This window comes from Sorex araneus, chromosome X (assembly GCF_027595985.1).
Source record: "Sorex araneus isolate mSorAra2 chromosome X, mSorAra2.pri, whole genome shotgun sequence".
In the NCBI taxonomy this organism is placed as follows: domain Eukaryota; kingdom Metazoa; phylum Chordata; class Mammalia; order Eulipotyphla; family Soricidae; genus Sorex; species Sorex araneus.
Window position 1 is genome coordinate 53,791,628 of NC_073313.1, and position 26,451 is coordinate 53,818,078.

Here is a 26,451-nt window from a genome sequence, read left to right on the forward strand (position 1 = left end):
CACTCCTGAAATTTATATGGAACAACAAACCTCCACAAATAGTTAAAGGGATTTTGGGGAAAAATGATGTGGGACATCACCTTCCCCAACTTCAAACTGTACTACAAAGCAGTAATAATTAAAATGCATGGTATTGGGACAAAAATAGACCTGCAGACAAGTGGAATAGGGCTGAATATCCTTACACATATTCTCAAATATATGAGCATATAATCTTTGATAAGGGAGCAAGAGATGCAAAGTGTAGCAAGGAAAATCTCTTTAACAAATGGTGCTGGCAAAACTGGACAGCTACATGCAAAAGTGGGCTCAGACTTCTACCTAATATCAAGCACAATAGTCAGATCAATATGGATTAAAAACGTCAACATCAGACCAGAATCCATAAGGTACATTGAAGAAAAGTTTGGCAAAACCCTCTACAATGAAAAAGCTAAAGGTATCTTCAAGGACGAAATGCCATTGACCAAACAATTGGAAACAGAGATAAACATATGGGACTATCTTAAACTAAGTTTCTGCACCTCAAAAGAAACTGTGATTAGTATACAAAAACAGTCTACAGAATGAGAAAGGATGTTCACCCAATACCTCTTCGATACAGGGTTAATATCAAAGATATACAAGGCACTGGTTGAACTCTGCAAGAAGAAAACATCCAGTCCCATCAGAAAATGGGGTGATGAAATGAACAGAAACTTTATCAAAGAAGAAATATGAATGGCCAAATGACACATTAAAAAATAGTCTTCATCACTAATCATCAGGGAGATGCAGATCAAAACTACTATGAGATATCATCTCACACCACAGAGAGTGGCACACATCCAAAAAGAACCAAAACACCCGGTTTGGGCATGAATGCTGGGAGAAAGTGATTCTCCTTCAATGCTGGTGGGAATGTTGACTGGTCAGCCTTTTTGGAAAACCATATGGACGTTTCTTGAAAAAGTAGAAATTGAGCTCAAATTTGACCCAGCAATACCACTTCTGGGGATATATCCCAGAGATGCAAAACAGTACAGTAGAAATGACATATGCAGTTGTTTGTTTATTACAGCACTGTTTACAATAGCTAGAATCTGGAAAAAAAACAAATGCTGAAGAACAGAAACTTTGGAATACTATGCAGCTGTTAGAAAAAATGAAGTCATAAAATTTTCATATAAGTGTATCAACATGGAGATTATCATGCTAATGAGTCATAAAGAGATGGACAGACATAAAAGGACATAAAAGGACTATACTCATTTGTGGAATATAAAGTAACATAATAGGAGACTAACACCTAAGGACAGTTAAAATAAGGGTCAGGAAGACTTCCCCATGTCTTGATAGCCAATGTCACGCACTGGAGTAAAAGGTAGCTGGGATAGAGAGAGGAGAACTAAGTAAATAATGGTTGGAGGGATCGCTTGGGATAGTAGATGCATGTTGAAAGTAGACTATAGACCAAACATGTTGGTTGCTTGTTACCTGCACTACAAACATAATACTCAAAAGGACAGAGAGAGAAAGAGGGATTGTGCCTGCCATAGAAGCAGGAGTTGAGAAGTGGTGGTGTTTGGGGGAGGGACACTAGAAACATTGGGGGTGGAGAATGGGCACTGGTGGAGAGATGGTACTTGAATATTGTTTGACTGAAATGCAAAACTCAACCATGAAAGTCTGTAAGTATGCAAATATATCTCACAATGATCCATTAAAATAAAAAAAAAATCTTGGGCCAAAGAGAAAGTACAGCAGGTCAGGTGCTTGCAAATGGCCGACCTGGGTTTGATGTCTGGCATGCCATATGGTCTCTCTTACCTGCCAGGAATAATCCCTGAACACAGAACCAGGAATAAGCCCTGAGCACCACCAGATATGACCCCCAACTCAAAACCTTAAAAAAATATTTCATAATTAAGTCATTTAAAGGTGTCTACCTATGCAGCAGTTTGGGTAGGGAATTAGTTTTTCTTGTTTGAGAGCTTTAGCCAAAAGGTGTTGTTTGGTTTGGGGTATGTTGCAGTGTTAGAGTACTTTCCTTGTATGTGTGAAACCCTGAGTTAGAGTTCCAGCACCTTATGATCCAGCATTGTCAGGAGCAAACCCTGAGCACTAAACTGGAGTAGCAAACCCCCAGAATATCAGGTGTGGTTCAAAACAAAAATAAACAATAATGGAGGTGCTAGGGAAGTCATTGGGAGCGAATTTGTTTGTGAACTGGGAAGGCCAGAGGCAGGTCTCAGAAGAGAATTCTGGATACATGGATGGATGGTGGCTTGTGTTAGAAAATAGGCCATATCCAGGATGTAACACCAACCAGTTTAGCCTGGGTATCTGACCTAGATGGGTGGTGGAGAATTTATCCTTTATATTCCCGAGGAGTAAAACCTCTGAAAACAAAGCCCTAAGGACTTTGCAGCTTCTGCAGACTTCGAAGCTCCAAATAATTTTTAAGCAGGAAATACTGAGGAATAAGGACTATTTTACAACCAAGTCTTGGGCTTATCTATATACATGCAGTCTCATTTTCACCTCACAACCTATTAGGCAGCCATTATTTTACTAGACTAAAAAGATAGGAGGTAAAATTTCTTAGTACTGACATTCTTAGTACTGATAACTTTTTAAGTAAAAATTATATATCTTTTCTCTTAAAAAATACTTCAATATAAATTTTTTTGGTTGACTGACTTGCTTAGGCTCACTTGGATATCGATTATACAGATAGGATATAAATCCCATTTCTGTCCATTTTGTGAAGCAAAGGGTATTTTACCCTAATTCCAAATATTACATAACTGCAATTTTGGTGGCTGAATGTTTATAATAAATGTTATATTTATAAAAGATTTACCTCTCATTCTCCTCACAAAGGGAAGGTTATCTACTGCAAGAACCAAGTCCTCACCTGCACTGTTGGTTTCCTGGATTTCCAAGTGTTTCCAGGTACAAGGCTGTCATCCTTCAGGGTACTGTGCTGGGCATTATGATACCAAGCTGAACATTGGATACATTGGTGGTGGTGGCACCGGCAGTTGTAGCAATTTGGCACATTTCTCTTTCTCAAAGCGGGGCAGATTTCTCCAGAACAATAAATGCAAGAATCATGGATTACAGCTCCTTGGGCACTGCAGGAGTAAGAACAGGTCCTGTGGCAATCAAAATCACCACAGTGTAGTGGCTTACAACACATGGTTTGTTCTTGTCCTTTTGTGGCAAAACATTCTGAGTAAGTGGGAGTTTCTGACTGAAGGGGTGACATGGAATGGTACTGTTCTGCAGTATGATAAGGTTGGTCTTTGGGATGATATGATTGGTCCATGGGGAAGTGCCTTAATTCCCTATAGCTCACACTCATTGGCTGGAAGTTTTGGTCCATATGTTTTGGTCTCTGGGCAAAAGTCTTGTTGCTATGCGTGGTTAACTCTGGCAAGTGAGATGTAGATAAGGATTTGCTGCTTTCTTCAAAAAACTTCCTTCTGTCTGCAAAAGGCATGAGGATGGCTTCCTCCACAGTTTGGGCAGTAGAAGCCTTCAGTTCCTTGTCACCTGGGCTGGCAGGGCCTTCCATGGTGAGTGCCATGGAAGGGGTATGTGGCTGAAGACTGCGCTCTGAAGACCATCTCCAATGACTTTCAAGAATTTTCTGGTGATCATTTACTTTTTCTGAGTCAGAGAAAGACATTTCAGATGCTTTCCAACGAGTATTCAAACCCAATGAGGTCTGGCTAGGTCTCTGGCAGGGGCTTATTCGCTCCTCCAAATTCATCCTTGATTCAGGGCTCTCAGGTGATTGGCTGAGGCACTCTGAAGACATAGTCCTGAGTATCATGTTCTTGTTGAACGTCTTGTCTCTAGGGCTAAGTGATTTTTTACATGATGATAAGAAGGATGATTTAGAGGCAGAAAGTGGAGGACCTTCTAGTGGCTCCTCAGTCTCTTCTACTGACTCCTTACTGTCACAAAGCAAGGGACTCTTGCTTTTCTGGAGCTGGGCCTTCCGTCTCTGAATTTCATTACGCAGATTGGTTGCAAATCGCTCACTTTTCCGCCGGTTTTGGATTGAGCGGCCCCGCTTACCCCCTATTCGACCACACTCCTTGGGTTCATTGTCCTCCTTTTCAATGGTCTCTCTGCTGCCAGCTACTTTAGTGGTTGAAGAACAATCCATCATTTGTTGAACAAGGGAGCCAGATGCAGAGGGCTGCTGCTTAGTCAATTGACTGCCTCCTCTGCTTACTCTGTTTTGATCCTGTAAATCTTTGTCCAAAGGGTGCCCATATACCTCTCCCTGTGTGGAACTGCTTGGGCTCTGTCGTCCTGAATCCAAAGAACTATCATCCACTGCTCTTGTCTTTCGCTCGTTGATGAACTGCTCCTCAGGGGGACAGGGACTTTTGTTCCCTGTGTGGCTGCTATGTAAAGGAGAAAGAGTCCACTCATGCACATCCTGTGCAGCTGAGAGCTCCATCCCCTTGCTGTCCTGGGAATCAAGATGTACTCGCTGCAAGTGGGTTGCCAGTAGCTGCTCTGGGGCACTGTGGCGATGCCCTGTTGCTCCTGTGAGATGTGGAAGGCTGCTGAAAGAAGCCTTGGCTAGTTCAGCTGAAGCCCTGTTGATTGGACTGGAGTCCAGGCTGGAAGTTTGGTCATATACTTTGGGGAATCCAACAGCTGCAGTCGAGGCTTCCATCATTAGATGCTCAGAAACCTTATGGCTGGATTCAGGAGGTTGGCTGAGTTCACAGTTCAGATGGCCTTCATTTGTCACTTGGTCTGGCCGACTGAGACAGCAAAAACTATTAGGATTCCTTGGGGAGAGCACATCTTCTAGAGTTGCTTTCTCCTTTTGCTGCAAGGAGTCTATGGGCTCAGTAGCCCTGCACTGATCTCCATTAAGGAGTTGGGTTCTGGAAGCTTGAAGACTGTCCCGCCTCACTGGAGGCTGTGGTGGGCCCTTGGTAGTCTTGGAAAGACCCAAGTGATGACCTTCCTGTGGGCAAGATGGCATCTGGGAGTTGGGAGCCAAGTGGCCCCCACTGGTGCGCCGGCTACCTCCTGAAGTCTCAGTCACATTAGGCCTGCCACTGGGGGCCTTAGTTGGCCCTGAGCCTTGCATGATGCTGTCTGTAGAGGCTGGCTCCTCTGGCCTGAGGGAAAGGGCATAGTCAGAGGCATTTGAGCTGGCAGAGAAGGAGCTGTAGGCTGAGTCACGCTGGTTGGGGTACACGTTCTGGTCAATAGGCAAGAGGTGGCCCTCATAGGTGGCTTGGCCTGGTTGCTCCAGGCTCTCCATGCTGCCAATGGAGCTGCTTTTCTCAGTGCTGCAGTGCCGAGAGAGTGGACACCACTGCACACACACGTCACTACAAGATACAGGGCATACTGGTTAGTGAGCCAAGTTACTAGATCCCCTTCCCACTTTGGCCAGCCCTACCATGGGAGAAGAAAGAATCGCCCAGTGGCATCCATGCAACAGACGAGAAAATGCAGGATAGGTAAGAAGGTCTGGAAGGTCGGTAGGAAGGAAGGAGAGCAGGAGGGAAGGCAAGAAAGAAGCAAAGAAGGAATAAAGGATTGAAGGGAGTGAGGAAAATAGTGAAATAGATAGACACTGGGGTCCCACAGTGACTTAGAAAAATGGGAGATCAGATCACCAGTGGAAGAAGAATTGGGAAAGGTCCTAAAGATAAATGTGTGGGGGTCCACTGGGTATATGCTTTGTTTCCCTGTTGTCAGTGAGTCTAGAACTGCTTCTGGCCTGTCTGCAGTCCCCAGGGAGTCAGGACATAGCTCTGCCAAAAGAGGCAATCGCAAACTATTTAAGCATTAAGAAGGGGTTCTAAAGGGCTGATTCAATTTCAGCCAGCCCATTTTATGAATTAGTGGTTTTCTAATATGAGTGCATCAGAATTGAATTGTGCTTGTAACAGCACAGGTTACCAGACCTTACACCCAGAATTTTAGGTTTGGGTGATTTCTGAGATTTCTGAAATTGTAACAAGTTCCCAGGTGGTGGGGTGCTATTGGTCCAGAGTTTTACACATAGCCACTGGGATAACGCAAGCTTGGCAAAAGGAAACAATTTCGAAGTGAATATATTCTTAAATCACTCAGCTCTAGCTCGCGGTACATATATGGCTAGAATTTAGTTGGCCTCCTCTTTTTTCTTGATAGCAATAATCCTACCATTTATGGAGAACCTAATGTGCTAGATACTTTACAGTGTCTTATTTTAAACTGAAGGGGAGAGATTATTATCTCTACTTTAAAATGAGGAAAACTGCAGCTTTGGGTTTTCTTTGGGCTCTTGCCTATGTGTTCATGCATCACTCCTTATGGGCTCAGGGGACCATATGTGGTGTCAGGGTTCAAGCCCAGGTTGGCTGCAAGCAAGGCAAATGCCTTACCCACTGTGCTATCAGTCTGGCCTTGAAAACTGCAGCTTTGAAAGGAAAAAGTCAGCTGACAGGATGACAAAGCTGCTAAACTCAGGTCTCTTTGAGTCCAATATCTTTAGCTCTTTGTATATACCATCTATTAAATAATAATAATAATGTCAACATCAGTGGTTAAACATTGGAGGTGATATTAGATCACAAATATAAAGCTTTTGTCATAGTTCATACACATAGAAAAGGTTCAATTTCTGGTTGTTGCTGCTTTCAATTGCTGTTTCCATTGGGATGACTTTTAATTTCCTCCCTACTAAGTAGGGACGCTAATGATTTCTGCCTGTCCATGCCACACTAATACCCTACAATAAAGCCAAACCAGGCAAACCAAAGAAAGAACTAAGATTAGACACAATCCTAACTTTTCAGAACCATTTCCCACAGAGCAAAATAGACTGAGCCAAGTCATGCCAGTAATTCCTTATGACTAGAACCCCAGAGGTTTCAGACTGTTCTCAGAATGCTTGTTCAAAGTTCAGAAAGCCAAACACAAGTAGTGACAGGAGCCTATGGGTCCCTGAGGTCAGTCTCCCCTAATTTTTGTTCTCTTCCTTGCTTTTGCTTCCTTGACCTCTGGGCTGAGAATACATCAAATCTTTACTGGCAGGGTACATGCTACCCACCCTACAACTCTTCCTGCTGAGAATAACCACGCCTTTGCTCAAATAGAGCCAAACTCAAATATATTTCTTTGCATTCTTCCAGAACAAAACTGCCTCTGCCTGACTTCCAATGCCAAATAAAGTTACTGAGCAGAGGGGCAAACTGATCCATTAGCTTCTCTGGGCATCTTCAACAGAAATCTCTCCTTGGATAACAGGTCTTGTAGAAAAGGAAAAAAAACAGCTTAGGTCAGCAACTTTGCTGATCTAAAACTAACTGAAAATGTCTCTTTTGGATAGCTATTTAAAAAAGAGAATGACAATCTGAAGCTCCTGAACTGAGTAGCCTACTAAAGGTAGATGCTGTCATTTTGAGAGGTTCCCTTTCTCAAGGCCTTCTATTTTAGCCTCTGGGATTACGGTCTTATTGACTCACTGGCATGACTTGACTCTTTTTGGCTTCGTGTGTGAGAAACAGTACTTAAAAGTCAAGACAATGTCTGCTCTGTGTCCTTCCTCTGGTCTTCTTGTTGGCTTTGTTTTGAGGCATGGATGGGATGGGACTGTATACTATTGATACTTGTGGTAGAGAGGATGTTGTTAACTATTCCAGTGAAAACAGCAGTGAATAACAGTAGCTACAAAGTGCTAAGTTTTTGCTAGGTGGTTCTAGGTCAGTGACAGGATTCATGTGTAGTGTATGAGAACACTAGCTCATCCCTATAGAAAGACAAGAGAATCAGAAGTGATCCTTTTGGTCCTCTTACATTAAGCAATCAGAGGGATAAGTGCCAGGATAAGAAACTGAAGGAATATCAAGCCCGAGAAAGGTAGAGGTATGTAAATTATGAGGTGGACTGATCCTAACAAATGAATCTTGAGAAATTTAGTGTTGGTCAGTCGTCACAATGCTGTACATCAAAAATGTTAACACTATAGTATCCATGCCACCTAAACTATAAAAATTAAATTTGGAATACTCTAAAAGGACACCCAGTGAAACAGGATGGAAAATAGGAGAGTTTAATGTCTTGCAAGCCAAGTGAGTTAAATATTTTAAGGAAATATTTTCCAGAATAAAGGGGGCTGGCCCAAAGTCAGTGTGCTACCCCCAATTTAACCCAGAACTTAGGTATTTTGGAAACCGACTCTCCATTTTCTTATACAAAATTCTTCTCATAACACTTATCAGGGGCTATAGTGGAAGAGTGTGTAAGTGTCTACTCTCCAGTCCATCATAAGGGTAAGGTTCTAGATTTACCTTGTGTTGCAGCCTGAATGCCAGGACAAGCTGAAGGCTTCAGAAGGAAAATGCATGGTGGTGGCCACGTCAGGGCATCGCTCCAGCAGCTTGGCCACATGCCATGAGTGCGGTCTATTGACAGGGGCGTTTCTCCTACAGCAAGAAAGGGACAGGAAGTCTGCATAGGGAAGCATAGCTGAAATCACTTCCTAAGGAAACTTCCACTCCTACCCCCCTTTCCCTTAAGTATAACATCTTATAAGGAACTGGTATAGGAATCTCAGTGAAACTCCCAATTCCCAATCATAAATATCCACCCTGAGTGTGATTCCTAGACATATGGAATGCTAGCTTCAAAGGGCCTACTTGATCATGGGCATATTCCAAGCATGTACATCAGTGCCAGACCCACAGTAAATGCTCAATAAATATTTGTGCAATTACGGTTGACTAAAAATCACTGGAAGGAGCCCCTGGGACTCTTTAATACTTTTTAGGAGGCTCCCGTTAGAAATATTTATGAAATAAGTAAGTTCTGCTCGCTGGTGAACAAAGAACCCACCCTGTTTTCTTTGAGAAAAAATTAATCTTCCAACCTTTTAATTTTCCCTCTAAGAAAGGAATACACAAGCAATTAAGAAGACCAAACAAGTCAACACTTGCGTGTAAATTCCCCAATTTTTGCTCAATGATTTGCTAAGCATTTGTTGAATGTTTACTGTGAACCATCTGTGATTGACTCTGGGAATACAGGAGAGAGTAGAATAGTGATATATGTATCACTGTCACTGTCACTGTCATCCCGTTGCTCGTCGATTTGTTCAAGCAGGCACCAGTAACGTCTCTCGTTGAGAGACGTATTGTTACTGTTTTTGGCATATCCAATACATATATCATATCATATCAGATATGGATATGATATATGTATAATATAATATTTTTCCTTGAGTACTTACAGATTAATGAAAGAGACAGAGTTCACTTAAATAATGCACGATAAAGGCACTGGGAGAAAAGAAGAAAAGATGAGCACAGAGATACCTGAGTTTCTAGGCAAAGTTGAGACCTCAGCTCCTACCAGAAAAAAACAAGACCTGGTGAATATTAAATTACTAGTCTGATAAGGAAAGTAGCAGCTCAGGAGGGCAGAGTAATGCATAGGGAAACAGGACTGAAACCAAGGCGCTAGATGCAACCATGGAGATCTGTTTAGAGCTGGAATCTATAGTCACAATTCTTGCACTGCCTGCATCAAAGGGACCCATTCATATATTCTGGTATATTTTACATTAATAGATGCCACATCCATGAGTGGAGAAGGTGTGAGACATGGGTAGCTCCAGATGCATAGATTTAAATGAGAAGGAAGTCAGTGGAGGCTGGGGAGAGAATCAGTAAGGAAGGAGAAAAAGAAAGAAAGAGAAAGGGAACACAAGGAGGAAAATAAATTTTGGAAGGGCCAGGTATGATATAGGTAATAGAAAAAATATAATTCAGAGAAAAACCAAGAAAAGTAGAGAGTGATTAAAAAGATGAGAAGGACTTATATAATGCATTACAGAGAAATGGACGATAGAGATGAATGCCAGACTAAGAGAAACAGATGGTGAATAACTAGATGACAGAAACATTAATAGATGACAACTTATTTACTCATTATTCACTCATTTACTGTGACAGACTGGGCAATGAGATTGCTGAGTTGACTAAGGTCCCCTGTTTCAAATGAACATTTAATATAGTGAAATGAACCAGGTATCAACTCCCAGCAATTGTAGTGGACAAACTCAAACTGTGTTTCATTCTAGATGGACAAGCTCCTCAGCCTAGCAGATGCATACAGAATATCACAGCAATGGAAGGCTTGAGAGGATTGAATCTTTTTTAAAGCCTTGCTGGGAATGACTTGACTGGGGAATATTGAATATTAGTAGGACAGACATACAAGGAGGTGTAAAGATGAAGCAGGTTATCATATATCAAGAACTAGAACTGCAGTTAAAGTTAGCAGCAGTAGTTAAAATTTATATACAAGATACCCAGGTGAGGCCCTAACTTATAATCATGTTGTTCTGTTATACTCTTTAAAGTGCACATCAGGAGGGATGAAGACACCAGAAGACCTGGAGAGTTTGTCTATTCCTAAAATCTCATGTATAAAACCATGATACTAAAAATATCTTGAGTCACTTGGCCACTAGTCACCCATCAAAAATAATTACAAGCACCTTCCTCACAGTAATAATAAGTATTACTCTAAACCATGTACCATCTGTGTCTATAATTTGGAGAATCTAAAATTACTCCATGTTTCTTACCTTATTCTGTATCAAAAGTAAACGTAATCACACTTTTAAAGTTCTCTATATGCTATTTTTATCTATTAAGTCCAATGTCTCATGTTTCTTTTACATTCACACTCTGCAATCACTTTTGTGCCTTTGCTACTGATCTTTCAGTAGAATCTAGCATAGACCCTGGAGTTGAGCCATCTTGATTTGAATCTACCATTTATAAGCTTTGTTTCTTTAGGTAGGTGCCTTCACTTCTTAGAGCTCTGGTTGTCATGGCATTAAAAATATTAAAAATAGGGACAATAGTACCTAATTAACAGGGTGGTAGAGATCAAATGAGACAATGCATATTAAGTCCTTAAAATAGGCTCTGGCAGTCCTCAACCAATTTTAGTTAACACTCACTCACTGGTCCCTCTGCCTGTAATGCCCTCCCATTTTGTAATCTTAAGCATACTTATTTTTTTTAAATTCTTCTCAAGTATCATCTTCTCCAAGGATTTTGTTTGACCTTAGTAATCTAGTTTTTGCAATGCATCCTATAATAATGTTTTTAATTGTACATCACTATTACATGTATGCTAGTGTTATCTGATCAACTAGTAGGCAATGAAACAAAAATGAGTGATTCTAATTCTAATTCTAATCCTAATCCTAATCCTACCCCTTTGAAAGCGTGATTTTATGCAACTCACTTTATCCAATTGCACTTCTGTTTTCTTACCTGAAAAGAGAAACAATAACACTTACCTGGCTAGGCTACTGTGAGGATTAGAGATAATACCTGAAAGCATTTGAGACACTGATGCATATAAAGTGGTAAATAGTAGGTATTGTAGGAAGTGTTATTAGTCCGTACATGATTCTTTTACTGGTTCAAGAGTATTCATACAGAAGAAAATATTCCACATGAAGAATGAAGATATTTTGCTTTAACATTTAACAAACTTTAACATTTGACTCTGTTTATATAAGCAAACCTAAATAAAGAGCTGGTTAGCAGCATTATCCACAAGTAATAAGCCAAAGTTCTCTCAGTTGGTATTCAGAAGTTTTGCAAAGCAAAACAGTCCTTAATTAAAAAAAAAGGAATGCAATTAGTCTAGGCAAATAGTCTCAGTTTTCCCATTGTTATTAGTCTTTAACCCAAATCACACCTTATTTCCACATTATACATGAATAAAATGGAACTGGATGAGTATGAGTTTTTTTCTAAAATTAAATTCTGGAAAATAAGAGATGAGAAATCAAGACTCTGATCTTTATTTTAATGCTCTTTCCACCATATTACCCCAATTTAAAAAATTTAATCTATCAAAATTATTTATGGAATTGATTATGGAAATTATAAGTTTCATTTGCTTCTTTTATTTCTTTTTTGTTATTTGGTTTAAAATATTACAAATATGCAATTTAAAGAGCATTCATACAGAGATTTTTCCATCTATTGTCAAGGCTCTGCTATACAACAAACTTGCCAACTTTAAAATGTAGTTTACTTATAAAGATTTTTATTCATTCTTGGATGACCACAAGACTAAGAAAGACTCTTAAAGGAGACAAAAGTGAGATTTTGAGTAAAGAAGGTTGCTGGGTCCATTGAGAGAAAAGCATATTTTGGGAGGAAGAAAATTCCAGCAGGAGGAATAGATTCCATGCTTTCTATTCCTCATTTGGGAAAGGAGAGGAAACCAGAGGGTCTAATTGGACTACTATTATTCCTACGTAGCTCTAGATTAGAAGTCAGTCTGAATTACATTCAAATCCTAGCTCTATAAATCGGGGCACAGAAAAATCACTTCTATGAGTACAAGTTATCTGTAAAATGAGGAGACTAATCAAACTTTTCTCATGAGTTATGCCTGGAGTCAATGTAGATGTATGTATGAATCACTCAGCAGTGTATCTGACATACTATAAACATAAAAACCACCAACCAAGGACCACCTAAGGACACGTAATATGTGCCATGCACCAAATTATTTTCATACATTAGCTAGTTTCATCCTTATTCCAACTTTATGTGGTAAGATCTCATATTATTCTCATTTTACAGATGGGGAGATGGAAACACTGAAAGGTGCGATGTTTAGCCAACACCACTCAGTTAATAGCAGTTGGGAATGAGATTTAAGAGATGAAAAAATTTCTTGGCTTACCATCTCCTTTTCAGAAAAAAAAGATACTCGGTGACCACCTGTAAACCTACGTTTTAAAGTAAACAGTCTCCCCCAATTTCCACCCAACTCCTACTACCTTTTCTTTGAGATCACATAACTCCTCCTCCCCAAAAGGGATATGTCTCAAAATGCTTGTGTAGAGTTGTTTAGCCTTCTTTGCAAGAGTCAGAAACGGGAAGTCTCTGTAGTCCCAGAGTTTAAAATGCCTACAGAGGGGAATGGGTATACAGTGGGGAATGGGTAAAAAGCAAAATGGGTATATGAAGAGAAGTAGAAAGGTAAGAGCATGTCAATCACCAACCATGCAATAGTAGGTCTAACTGTGGAGAAAATGACTCCATGTCTCTTTTTCTCTTAAGGTTGGTTCAGGCACTATCATTAAACTTATACCCTATCATTCATCACCCCTCTACATATTCATTTCTTTGGACACAACAAGAAAGTTATACTAAAGAAAGAATGAAGAACAGGGAAGAGGGATCATGGTGGCTATTGCTACCAGCTGTACTTACCATGGAAATTGCCCTGGTGAAGAAATGACTTGGGAAAGATCTGAGTGTCCAGAATGTTAAGATGCTCATCAGCAACACATTCAGATATCTCCTATATCTTTTTCCTTCAGGATGGGTTCTTCATTAGCTAAGATCCATATGATCTGTTGTAGCAGGGAGACCATTTGCTCAAGCCCAAGATCCATGATGCTTTGCTCAGGCAAAGTTAGAGTCCACTTAAGAACAGAAGTAAGTAGGACTCTATGGCCATCAGCCTGGTTTGGCCTGGATGTGGCCACAACCTTAAAGAAGGAAAATCAAGATCTGGATAGGAACGAAGTTTCAGAAAGCTTAGTGGTAGAGAGGATGAAAGGCAGTTCCAACACAATAAACCGCCCTCCTGTTCTCTACTCCAACCTCCTCTAAGCCCCAGCCCGTCCCCTTGCATAGCTCAGAAACCAGTAAGGAAGCTGGGCCCCAAGCCACTGCTAGAACTCAGGAAAGGAGCAAGGAAATGATGTTTGGGAAAGATAAAGCGGGTGTCTAAAAAGAATTTTTAAAAATACACGTAAGTTAGAGAGAAAAATACCCCAGACACATACACTTAAAAGAATTCCTGTGCTTCCTGGACTGAGTTGACCCCACCCAGCCATCTCCGCATGACCCCTGGGACACAGAGAAAGAAAACAAAGATCAGCCAGGCTAGCAGTCTCCTAGGTCTAGAAGTTTAAGTAGAAGATAGCCAACTGTACAGAGCTTAGATAAGGGACTTAAATAATTTCAAAAGTGAAGGTCCAGCTAAGACACAAAATATTCAAAAGACATTCTGAGCCCTATCTTAGTGTTTGCATTCCCTATGTAAACCTGAGTGGACCCAAAGAAAATACCATTTCAAAACAGAGACTCCACCTCCAAAACTTAAGACTCAACATCTTGCATTCTCTCTGATATTTGGCAACTTAGTGACCCCAACCCCTGGCCTTCTGCTTTCTTTTTTCCAAAATGAAACTTAGGGGTCCATAATGACAAATGACCCACCTGGCTATAATGTGCTAGAGTTTATTAGTCCTAAGCCCAATCCTGGAACTATAAAGGATGTCCTTATGACCTGTAGAATAGTCAGAACTCAAAGCAGCAACAAATGACTTTGCTCTATACTCTTAGCCCAAGCTCAAGCATCAGAATTTAAGTTCCCAAAGGGACTTGGAAGTCAAATTTCCCTTCATTATATTTGGCCTCTTCAACATCCCAGCAACTCTGGGTTCCTAAGAAGACTTATGCAAGCACCATCAGGAAAGAAGTAGTTTCTGCAGGAAACTATGGCCAGATACTCCTTCCCCACTTTCCTCTGTACCTTTAGACAAGTCTTGGTTAAACTTTGATAATAGAGAAATATAAGGCTCTCCCAGAAGTACTGTTTGGGAATTGTGTAGGCATATGAATCTGTTCTGGAGTGTCATATTTACTACTCACCAATTGTAAATTTCCTAATCTTTGGGTGTTTGGTAAGTGAATAAAGCACTACTGATATTGGTATAAATAACTATAGTGAACATAATATTGGTATCAACAATTATAGCAAACATTTAATTGTTAATATATATTTCTATACTAACTACTCAAAATAAGAATGGGAAAGATCCTGTGAGTGGCAATACTTACAAATTCTTCAATCCAAACAAAACCCAGAGAGAATAGATTGTTCAAAATCTAAACCTAGCAGTACTCTGCAGCAGTGATTCCCAAACAGTAGTAGGTATATTAATCATACAGAAATTCTCTTAAAATGCATACTCTGATTCAGTAAGCATAGAGTAGGATTCAAATTCTGACATCTAAAACACTCTGAAGTAACGTTGATTCTGTAGCTCTGATAACCACAGTTTTACATACAATGTTGTTAACAATACACTAGGGAATAAGCTTTAGTTAAAAAGGCATGAGGATATAAAGTCTTATTCCATTATTTAGGCCTGGGTACCCAGACTTCCCGAATTTCTGGTTGCCAATCTCCTCCACCTTCTCATCAGGAGGGCAACCCTGATTATTTTTCAAATTTAAACCATCATGTTATTTTATTTTGAAGTTAATTTTGTTTTTATAAAGTTGGTCAGAATAATTTATTACATTCAATACTCCAACACCAATCCCACCACCATTACACCTTCCCAGCATCATATTTCAAATTTTCCACCCTGACACCCAAATCCTGCCCCCAAAGCAGGATCTAAATGATTTATTTTGTATTGCTTGTTGTGAATAATCCACTAAAATTATCCAAAAAAGTTTCCTTAGAGGAAAGCATGTGAAGATTTTTGTATCTTACCCTGGAGTCATTAAGCCTTTGTGTAAGAGATTATTAACATTACAACCCTGATTAGACTTGCTAATTCCCACTAGCTAACAAAATAAAGAATGATGAGTTTTCTAGTAGACAGTGATAAGGTGAAGCTGAGAAAATTATGAATAGAGGTACATGCATGTTCATGAGACAGTGTAGTCACTAGTTGTGCTGAAAGGTAGTGGGCAGAGAGTATGTATTATCAAGAAATCCTTGGCATAGGAAGATAAAATAGGAACTTGAATAGTTTGGCAGTTTGGGATGTTAAAGAAGTTGGAGGCAGAGGGTGGGGTGGGGGCTAGTGGATTAAGTAAATACTTGTTCACTTAGCAGAGCTGACTAGTGAGATAGCATGACAAAGTATAACCTCCTATGTTCATAGAAAGGTAAAGGCTTTTCCCAGCCACACAGAAGGTAAGGATTTGGCATGGATAGAGATATGTGGACACATTTGAGTAGAAAGCATACTTCAGAAGCTCAATTACAAAAGAGATCTTGTGAAGTCATCTGAGAAAGAGAAAGAGAGGTAGGTTAAGAAATTATGGAAGAAACAATGATAGCTGCACTGGTAGCTGTTATCCCAATATCTTCTTCTTTTTCATTAGTTACAAGCTTTCATGTTTGGGTTACAATCACACAATGATTAAACACCCATCCCTCCACCAGTGCACATTTCCCACCACCGATATCCCCAGTATAACCCCCTTTCCCACCCTCTCCCTGCTTCCACGGAAGACAATATTCCCCATATTCTCTATTTTTTATCCCAATATCTTCTGATAGAATTTCTTGTTTCCATCTTTCAAAGGTAGGTCACTCTCACAGTTTTGAAATGATAAAATATTATTATAGTTTTGACTCACATTTTCCAAAAAACAAATAAGAGGGGTTTATCATGGGCCTATGAATTATCCCTATGTCTATGAAGAAATTTTCATTTTCATTCAGGACCTTTGTCAATTTTTATTGGATGGCTTTCTTTCTGCTATTGTGTGAGTTCATTATATATATATTTTAGATTGAATATGTGTATACATATGCGTATATGTATACATATACATATAAATTTATTCCTGGATATAAGCATCTTCGAATATAAATTGGAAACACTCTGCACAGTTCCCAGGTTGCTTTTCTATTTTTATTGTAGTCTCTTTTGATATGTAAAAGAAGTTTAATTTCATGTAGTTCCATTTGTCTATTCTTGGTTTTGTTTCCCCCACCAATATAGTTGAGTCTACAAACTTATTTCTAGGACCTGGAATGCATCACTCATGTATTCTCCTATGTATTCTATGTTTTGGGGATGAACATAAAAACTTTTTGTCCATTTTAGTTTAATTTTGGTGTGGTAATAGTGATCAACTTTCTTCCTTTAATCCCTTTCTGCCCTCCTTCTCTCCTTCCCTGCCTCCCTCCTTCCCTTTCTTCAACATTTTCCAAACACCATTTGTTGAAAAAGCTTTCTTTACTCCATTGTATGGTTTTGGTTCATTTATCATATATTAGATATCCATATATACGTTTGGGTTTATTCTTGGACCTGTATTTTATAAAATATACCTGTGTGCCTGTTTTTATTCCAATACCAAATTACTATAGCTTTGTAATGTAGCTTGAAATTAGGGCACAAGATTCATTCAATTTTCTTCTTCTTTCTCACAAAATGACTCTGGCTATTACAGGTTACTTTTATTTCATATAAAATTTATCATTGTTCGTTGTATATAATTAAGAAATGTTATTGGAATGAAGTTGTAAAATTTGCTTATACATGGATGAACATGGAGAGTATCATGTTGAGTGAAATCAGAGGGAGAGGGACAAACATAGAAAGATTGCATTCATTTGCGGTTCATATGTGTGTGTGTTTATAGTTTGTGAAAAATACCCAGAGACAGTAGAAACAAGGGCTAGTGTGATTGGTCCATGATAGGAAGCAGCATACTGCCACCAAATTGGAAGGGAGAGCAGTTAAGACAGAGAAGGGACCACTATGACAGTGACAATTGAAAGTAACCACTGTGGAAAATAATATATTTTATGGAAATTAATGGAGTGCTGAAAGGAGGTAAAGTGATATGCATGATACCCTTTCAGTAATGGTTTTTCAAAACATAGTGCTTAAAAGGAAAATAGAGAAGAAAAGTGTCTGCCATAGAGGCAGGCTGCAGGGATGAGACAGGGGTAGTTGGATGAGATGGATGAGAGGGAAACTGGGGACAATGGTGGTAGAAGACATTGTATGAATGAAACTCAATCACAAACAACTATTTAACTATATCTCTTGATGATATATATATACACACATATGTGTATGTATGTGTATATGTGTACATATATATCAGTGCTATTTTGATAGGAATTGTACTCAATTTGAGACCTGCATTAACAATGTTTATTCTTTCACTATATGAGCATAAGGTGTCTTTTCCATTTTATTTGTAGCTTCATTATTTTTACTAATGTCTTATAATTTTCACTGTATAGGACTTTCACCTCCTTTGTAAATACCCATTATTTTGCCTGATAAAATTACAAATGGGACTGTTTTCTTAATTTCTCTAACTACAAGTTCATTGTTAATGTATTGAAATGCAAAAGATCTATGTGTATTGATTTTTGTATCTTGCTGTTTAACTTTATTCATTAATTCTAACAATGTTTGGTGGTATCTTTAGTTTTTTATGTCTATTATCATGACTTCAGTAAATAGTGATAGTTTTATCACTTCTTTTTCAATTTGGAATAATTTTATCTTTCTCATGCCTGGTTACTTTGTCCAGGGGTTTCAAAACTAAACTGAAGAACAGTGGTGATTCTTGACATTCCGTTATGTTCCAGATTGTAAGGAAAAGATTTTTAGTTTTGTTTCATTGAGCATGTTAGCTGTAGATTTGTTACAGTACATACATTATTATGTTGATATATGCTCTATTTCAAATTTACTGTTTTTAATCATAAATGGTTGTTGAATCTGTCAAAGACATTTCAGCATCAACTGATAAAATAGTGATTTTAAAAATATTTTTGTTGATATGGTGTACTACATTGATTGATCTGCTTATGTTTTGTTATCTTTGTATCTCTGGAATAAATATCACTTTGTTATGATGGGTGATTCAGGGTTATTCCTAGCTCTGCACTCAGGAATTACTCTTGGAGGTGCTCAGGGGATCATATGGGATGCTGGGAATTGAACCCAGGTTGGCCGCGTGCAAAGCAACAGCCCTATTTGCTGTGCTATCATTCCAGTCCCAGATGGGTGATTCTCTTGACACATATAATTAGGCAGGATTTAGCTAAGCATGTTTGCATCTATATTTCTATGTTTGTCCTATTCTTTTTTGGTTTCGGCTTTTCAAATTTTTATTGCAATATCATGATTTATAGCAGCATTAATACTTATGCTTTAGGCATGATGTTACTGTATCATACCCTCTACCAAAGTGACAATATACCTTCATCACATTCCTTTGTCCCTTCTTGGCTGTCTCCCCCTTTCAACTCTCCCTTCTCCACCCTTTCCCAGAAGCAGTTGATTTGAGGTGTAAAATGGCATTACTTTTAAGAATGTTTTAGATTTTTTAAGAGAATGAGCAGAATGGGTATTAGTTCTTCTTTGAAAGTTTGTATAATTCACTGGTAGAGTTATCTGGCCCTGGATTCTTCCTCTTTTTTTAGTCCAGTTAAAATATTTTAATAAAATACCAGTTACATATTTCGTTGTATTTTTAGCTATTTTGGCTATCAGCAGGCTAGGTGAAAAAAATTTGACTCCAAAACTATTGAGAAGAAAAAGAATGTATGTACAGTAAACAATATGGAAAGCATCCTCAGAAATACACACTAAATATTGGATATACCAAAAACAGTATGGATTATTATTCTTAAGGAGACTTTTGATTACTGTTTTGGTTTCTGCAATTGTGATTTGTCAGTTCATGCTTTCTACTTCTTTCATGCATTCTATTTTGTTCAGTCTGGTAAGGACATGTGAATCTAAAAATTTGTCCATTTTTTCTAAGCATTCCAATTTATTTGCATGCACATATTCCAATTTCTTATGGTCCTTTGTATTCCTGTAATATCATTTTTGCAATTACACATCTGTTATTTGGATTAGAGCGATAGCACAGTGGGGAGGGTGTTTGCCTTGCAAGTGGCCAACCTGGATTTGATTCCTCCGTCCCTCTCGAAGAGCCCAGTAAACTACCACGAGTATCCACCCACTCGCAAGCTACTCATGGCGTACTCAATATGCCAAAAACAGTAACAACAAGTCTCACAATGGAGACATTACTGGTGCCTGCTCGAGCAAATTGATGAACAATGGGACAACAGTGTTACAGACAGTGCTTCATCTGTTATTTATGATTTCTTTCCAATAGATTTTCTTTTTAAAAAACCTCCAACGCCTTCAAAAATGGGGAGAAGAAATGAACAGAAGTTTCCTCAAAAAAGAAATATAAATGGCCAAAGGCACATGAAAAAATGCTCCACATCACTAGCCATCAGGGAGATGCAAGTCAAAACAACAATGAGATATCATCTCATACCACAGAGACTGGCACACATTCAAAAGAAAAGAAGCAACCAGTGCTAGTGTGGATGTGGGGAAAAAGGGACATGCCTTCACTGTTGGTGGGAATGCCGACTGGTCCAGCCTTTCTGGAAAACAATATGGACAGTCCTTCAAAAACTAGAAATTGAGCTTCCACATGAACCTGCAATACCACTTCTGGGAATATATACCGAGGATGCAAAAAAGCACAGTAGAAATGACACGTGCACCTATATATTCATTGCAGCACTGTTCACAATAGCCAAAATATGGAAACAACCTGCATGCCCTAAAACAGATGACTGTTTAAAGAAACTTTGGTACATCTACACAATGGAATACTATGCAACTGTTAGGAGAGAAGAAGTCATGAAATTTGTTTATAAATGGATAAACATGGAGAGTATCATGCTAATTGAAATGAGTCAGAAAGAGAGGGACAGACATAGAGGGACTGCACTCATGTGTGGAGTGTAGGGTAGCATCACATGAGGCTGACACCTAAGGACGGTAGATACAAGGGCCAGGGGGATTGTCCCATAGTTGGAAGCCTGCTTCATTGTCAGAAGGGAGAAGGCAGATGGAATAGAGAATGGATCACTAAGAAAATGATGGCTGGAAGAACCAGTTGGAATGGGAGATGCATGCCGAAAGTAGATACTGGACCAAACATGATGATCTCTCAGTGTCTGTGTTGCAGGCCATAATGCCCAAAAGTAGAGAGAGAGTATGGAGAATACTGTCTGCCATGGAGTCAGGGGGAGGGTGGCAAAAGGGGGTATATGGGGGATATTGGTGGTGAGGAATTTGCACTGGTGGTGGGATGGGTGTTTGATCATTGTGTGATTGTAACCCAAATATGAAAGCTTGTAACTATCTCATGTTGATTCAATAAAATTTTAAAAAATAATACTGATTAATGACCAGCCATGGCCTTGGTCTACAATACTAATCACTCAGTGGATGAGGGCAGGGGATGAAGAGCAGACTACAGGTGGTCTAAGGACAGTAGTGGAGGGTCTTGAGCATTTTCATAGTTGTGAAGTGACAGTAACTTTGTATACTAATGCTACAAATGTTACAATGAAGTCACCTAAAGTATAATAAAAATAAATGATTAAAAACACAGGGACACCTTTTTACCAAGGACAGCTAGAAGAAAACTATATGACTTACTTTGGAAAGCTATGCAAATATCAGGGAGTCAAAAATACTTAGTAGTTTAGAAACTGGAATTCTCTTTCAGAGCAAAATGAGAAGTATGTTCCTGTTTTTAAGTGTTTAAATTGATAAAAACATATTTATAATAAAATGATTATTTTTACAATTTAAAGATTCTATAATATGTGCCTGGAAAAGCATATATTACAGCAGTTTCTCGGATATCATGTTTTATGATTATATTTCAACTATAATTTTTTCTTATTTTTTTTTATTCTTTAATTCTTTACTTAGTGAGTCACCATGGAGGTACAGATACAGATTTATACATTTTCAAGCTTGTTTTTCTCTTATACAATGTTCACAAACCCATCCCTCTACCAGGGCCCATTCTCCACCACCAATAAACCCAGTATCCCTCCCACTCCCCAATCCCATCTCCCCCCCACCCCACCCTGTCTCTGTGGCAGGGCATTCCCTTTTGATCTCCCTCTCCAATTGGGTGTTGAAGTTTGCAATAGGGGCATTGAGTGGCCATTGTGGCCATTGTGTTCAGATTCTAGTCTGCTTTCAGCATGCATCTCCCTTCCCGCACGGGATCTCCAACCACATTTTACTTGGTCTTCCCTTCTCTATCTGAGCTGCCTTTTTTTCCCCAGCATGTGAGACTAGCTTCCAAGCCATGGATCCAACCTCCTGGTACTTATTTCTACTATTCTTGGATATTAGTCTCCTACTCTGTTATTTTATATTCCACAGAGGACTGCAATCTTTCTATGTCTGTCTCTCTCTTTCTGACTCATTTCACTTAGCATGATACTTTCCATGTTGCTCCACTTGTATGCAAAGTTCATGACTTCATTTTTTCTAACAGCTGCATAGTATTCCATTGTATAGATAGACCAGAGTTTCTTTAACCAGTCATCTGTTCTCGGGCACTCATTTTGACTATGCTTTTTTGCTTCTCCGGGGTATATTCCCAGAAGTGGTATTGCTGGGTCAAATGGGAACTCAATTTCTAATTTTTTGAGAAGCGTCCATATTGTTTTCCAAAAGGGCTTAACCAGTCTAGCATGCCACCAGCAGTGTAGAAGGGTCCCTTTCTCCCCACATCCTCTCCAACAGCGATTGCTTTTGTTCTTTTGGATGTGTGCCATTCTGTGTTGTGAGGTGGTATCTCATGGTTGTTCTGATCTGTATCTCCCCGATGATTAGTGATGTAGAGCACTTTTTCATGTGCCTTTTGGCCATTCGTATCTCTTCCTTGGGAAAGTTTCTGTTCATTTCTTCGCCCCATTTTCTGATGGGGTTGGATGATTTCTTCTTGTAGAGTTCAACCAGTACCTTATATATCCTTGATATCAATGGTATTGGATGGGTATTGGGTGAATATCCTTTCCCATTCTGTAGATTGTCTTTGTATTCTGGTCATTGTATCTTTTGAAGTGCAGAAGCTTCTTAGTTTAATGTAGTCCCATTTGTTGATCTCTTTACTCTTGGTTGGTAAGTTACGTGTCATCTTTGAAGATACCGTTAGCTTCAATATCATGGAGGGTTTTGCCAACCTTGTCTTCAATGTACCTTATGGTTTGTGGTCTGATGTTGAGGTCTTTAATTCATTTTGATCTGACTATTGTGTGTGGTGTCAGGTCGAGGTCTAAGCCCATTCTTTTGGTGCATTTAGGCCATTGACATTGAGAGAGATGATTGTCATGGGGTTTTGTGTCATCATTCTATGGGGTTTGTTGTTCTTATAGGGTTTTTCCTTGTCTTACAAAAGCCCCTTTAGTCCTTCTTTTAATTTTGGTTTTGAGTCTATGAAGTTCCTTAGTTGTTGTTTATCCATGAAATTGTGTATGGTTCCTTCGAGTTTGAGTAAGAGCTTAGCTGTATAAAGTATTTGTGGTGAGGTGCTCATTTCATTTAGTTTTTTCACTATATCCCACCACTGTCTTCTGGCTTGGAGGGTTTCCTCTGATAATTCTGCTGTGAATCTAAGGAGTGCTCCTTTGTATGTGATTTATTTTTTGACCTTTCTGCTTGCAGTATTTTGTCACTATCTGTGGCATCCATCATTCTGACTATGATATGTCTTGGAGTCTTTTTATTAGGGTCTCTTCTAGCTGGTACCTTTCTGGCTCCTAGGATCTGAACATCTGCATTATCCAGTTCTGGGAACTTTTCGGCAATGATTTCTTTAACTGTGGCTTTCTCATTAGGGTTGCCTCCCTGTCCTTCTGGAACTCCAATGATTCTTATGTTATTCCTCTTGGCATCATCCCCTAGGTCTCTGATTCTCTCTAGAGCTATTTTAAGGTCTTTTCCAATTGTTTGTTTTAGCCTGTGGACTTTCTGTTGCTCATCTTGAAGCACACTAATTCTATCTTCAGCTTTACCCATTCTACTATTGAGAGCTCCCACTGTGTTTTTTATTTCGTCTACAGTGTCTTTTATTCGCGACATTTCTGAATGTAGCTTTCCTATTTCTGCTCTCATTTCTTCCTGTAATTTCTTCGCTGACTGCTCCACCATTTCTTTAAGTTCGATGAACATTCTCAGAATTTCTTCTCTGAATTCTTTATCAGAGAGATCACATTTGTGAGAAACCTTTGCTGAGGCTTCTGTACTGTTTTCTTCGTCCTCTCCTTGCTGAGGGGATTTGCGCTGTTTCTCCACGCTGTCACGGTTGTATGGAGGTGGGACCTTCCAGTTCACTAAGGCTAATTTCTCTTTTCGTGAGTTTTCGATATTTTGGTGTAATTAGAGTAGGCTAGTGGTTAATTTAGCCGTTTGTGTTTGAGGTAACTTGGGAGATCTCCACAAAGTTAGTTAATGGGGATTGTGATGTCTGTCAAGTACAGTAGGACAGGGGAAAATAACTGTGGCTGGTAAGTGGCAGCCACCCCCGGGACCACTCCCACTACAGTGGGACCACGCCCACTACCAAAGAGGCCACGCCCCTTTTGCCACTGGAAGCTGGCTGGAGATGGGGTCTGGAGCCTGTGGGCTCAGAGGGCTGGGAAGCTCAGTGAGGGGAAGAGGCACACCTGGATGAGGAAGCAGGAGGCGCAAGCTCAACAGCAGTGAGGGGTGGGGTCCCTGTCCACTGGACGCTGGCTGGAGATCGGGTCGGGGCACCGCATAGAGCCGGAGCCGTAATAAAATGTTTCTTACCAATGATTACAAAGCCAGGAAATTGATGGGACATACTTCATAGATTTTACAAGAAAGGGAAGCAATTTGATGAACTGCATAGTTGAAAGAGTATTTCCCCCCCTTTATGTATATAATAACTTATAAGACATTAGAGGTCAGAGGGAAATTTCAGAGGAACAAAAGAAAAATAACAACAGGTTCACCGAGCTTAATCTGACTCAACAAATGGTCTTAAAGTTTCGGCTATAATGTTCAATTTCGTTAATCAACACTAGGAGTGAAAAAAAGAAGAGAGGTGATATATCATCCAGCTCTTGATTCTTATCAGTAATGTTTTTAGTGTCATTTGGAAATGAAGTTGTAGAAATAATACAATGTTTCCTTTCTTTTGCCTTTAAGCAATATACCTTTGTCATTACAAAGTCAGTACTGGAGATACTACATTTCAAGCTATGATGGACTCCACAAAATTTTTTATACAAACTAAAGTCACAAAGCCATTAGAATTACTTCTTGCAATGTCCTGATTTCTCTCTCTACTAAAAACATGTTTTAGGACAAGAGCAAACATTTCAAGGACCCCAGTATCACATAATATATCTGTCCTGGACAAACCTGACATTGATGATACTGCCTATGCTTAGATGAACTGGATCACAAAGGACAGTATTGGGATGCTGGGGAAATAAAGGGAGATCATGGAATTTTCAAGGGACAGTGTAAGGAGTTTTTATTTTATTCTATGTGGAAATGGGAAGCTACAGAGATTGTGAATGAGGGGAATACCATGATATAAGTTCTATAGAGATTTCACTTGGATGATGGACTAAGACAAAGTATGAGCAAAATAAGAGCAGAAGTCAGTGAACTAGTTGAAAAGATTTTCGGAAGTACGAGGTAATGATGTTTTTTCTAAGAAAGCAGCATAACTGTTTTTCAAAAAGGATTTGATTAGGGAAAATCTGAAGAGGTAAAGCAAACAATGTTTGTTGATTGGTTGAATATAGAAAATGAGCATAAAGGACTGGGATGTGACATTTTGTTCTTCTGGACAGGACGCTCTGTTCATTTGCCCATTCTTAGTATAGCAGAATTAATTCCAAGTTGCAATCATTGTTAGTTAAATAAGAGCTGACAATCTTAATAATTCCTTTATTCGAGCACTTTTAGAGCTGCTGTCGACATTTAAGATGCTAGAAGTATTATTGATCACATTCAAATGAAGGAGATATTATCCCTCTTCTCAAGGTATTTTCCATGTGATGGAAAAAGAAAAATACTTAGCCATTAAACAAGGCATGATGTTGTCTCATAAAGAAAATACTAACAAAAATGAAAGTTAAAGGAACGCTAGGTACTATGGTTAAAACAAAGAAGCGTTTAAAGAAAGCTCTGAACTAAGTTTTGAAAACTCAGTACAATTTAAACCATGTAAAACCAGAGGGAAGATCATATTAGGTATTGCATTATCAAGAATAGGAAAGATAGAAATATTCTGGGGAAAAAGAGCACAATATTTTTATAAGTAAAAGAATAAATCAAATTGTATCACTATGAATGATCCTGTTGGGCTTTAATTACCCAGGTAGGAATTTGCATTTATTCTTTTAAAAATGTTTTTATTGTGATTCTGTGGCTTACAATAGTATTAGTGATAGTTTCTTATGCACAGAATTTTAGCTCTATACCCATCACCAGTAAACCCTGCATTTAGTATTAATGACCTGGAAAGATACTGGAGGTTGTTAATTAGGAAACTACCATCATCTAAGTTTAATAAAGATCATACTTAATTGTAGATTTAAAAAAGGACAAAAAGCAGAGCTCATGAAACCTTTTAAGAATTTGTTGAAAGTCCTTACATTCACTTTACATAAAACAATAAGTAAAAGAGTAGCTTTGTAGATTCCAAGATAAGAAAGCAACACGGCGTATATTTTAAAAGTCTGGAAACAACCAGTGTTTGCAGAGAT

At 39.0% G+C, this 26,451-nt stretch overlaps 1 protein-coding gene across 1 annotated transcript in view; it reads right to left on the reverse strand.

Annotated features, from left to right (window-relative positions):
- SHROOM4 (shroom family member 4) overlaps positions 1 to 26,451 on the reverse strand; it is a 348,365-nt gene that overhangs the window by 76,238 nt on the left and 245,676 nt on the right. The window contains exons 3-4 of the mRNA XM_055123334.1: positions 8,310 to 8,444; positions 2,900 to 5,357 (exon numbers count right to left, since the gene is read on the reverse strand). Of these exons, the coding sequence (XP_054979309.1) occupies positions 2,900 to 5,357; positions 8,310 to 8,444 (2,593 nt within the window). The remainder of the gene's footprint in view (positions 1 to 2,899; positions 5,358 to 8,309; positions 8,445 to 26,451) is intronic.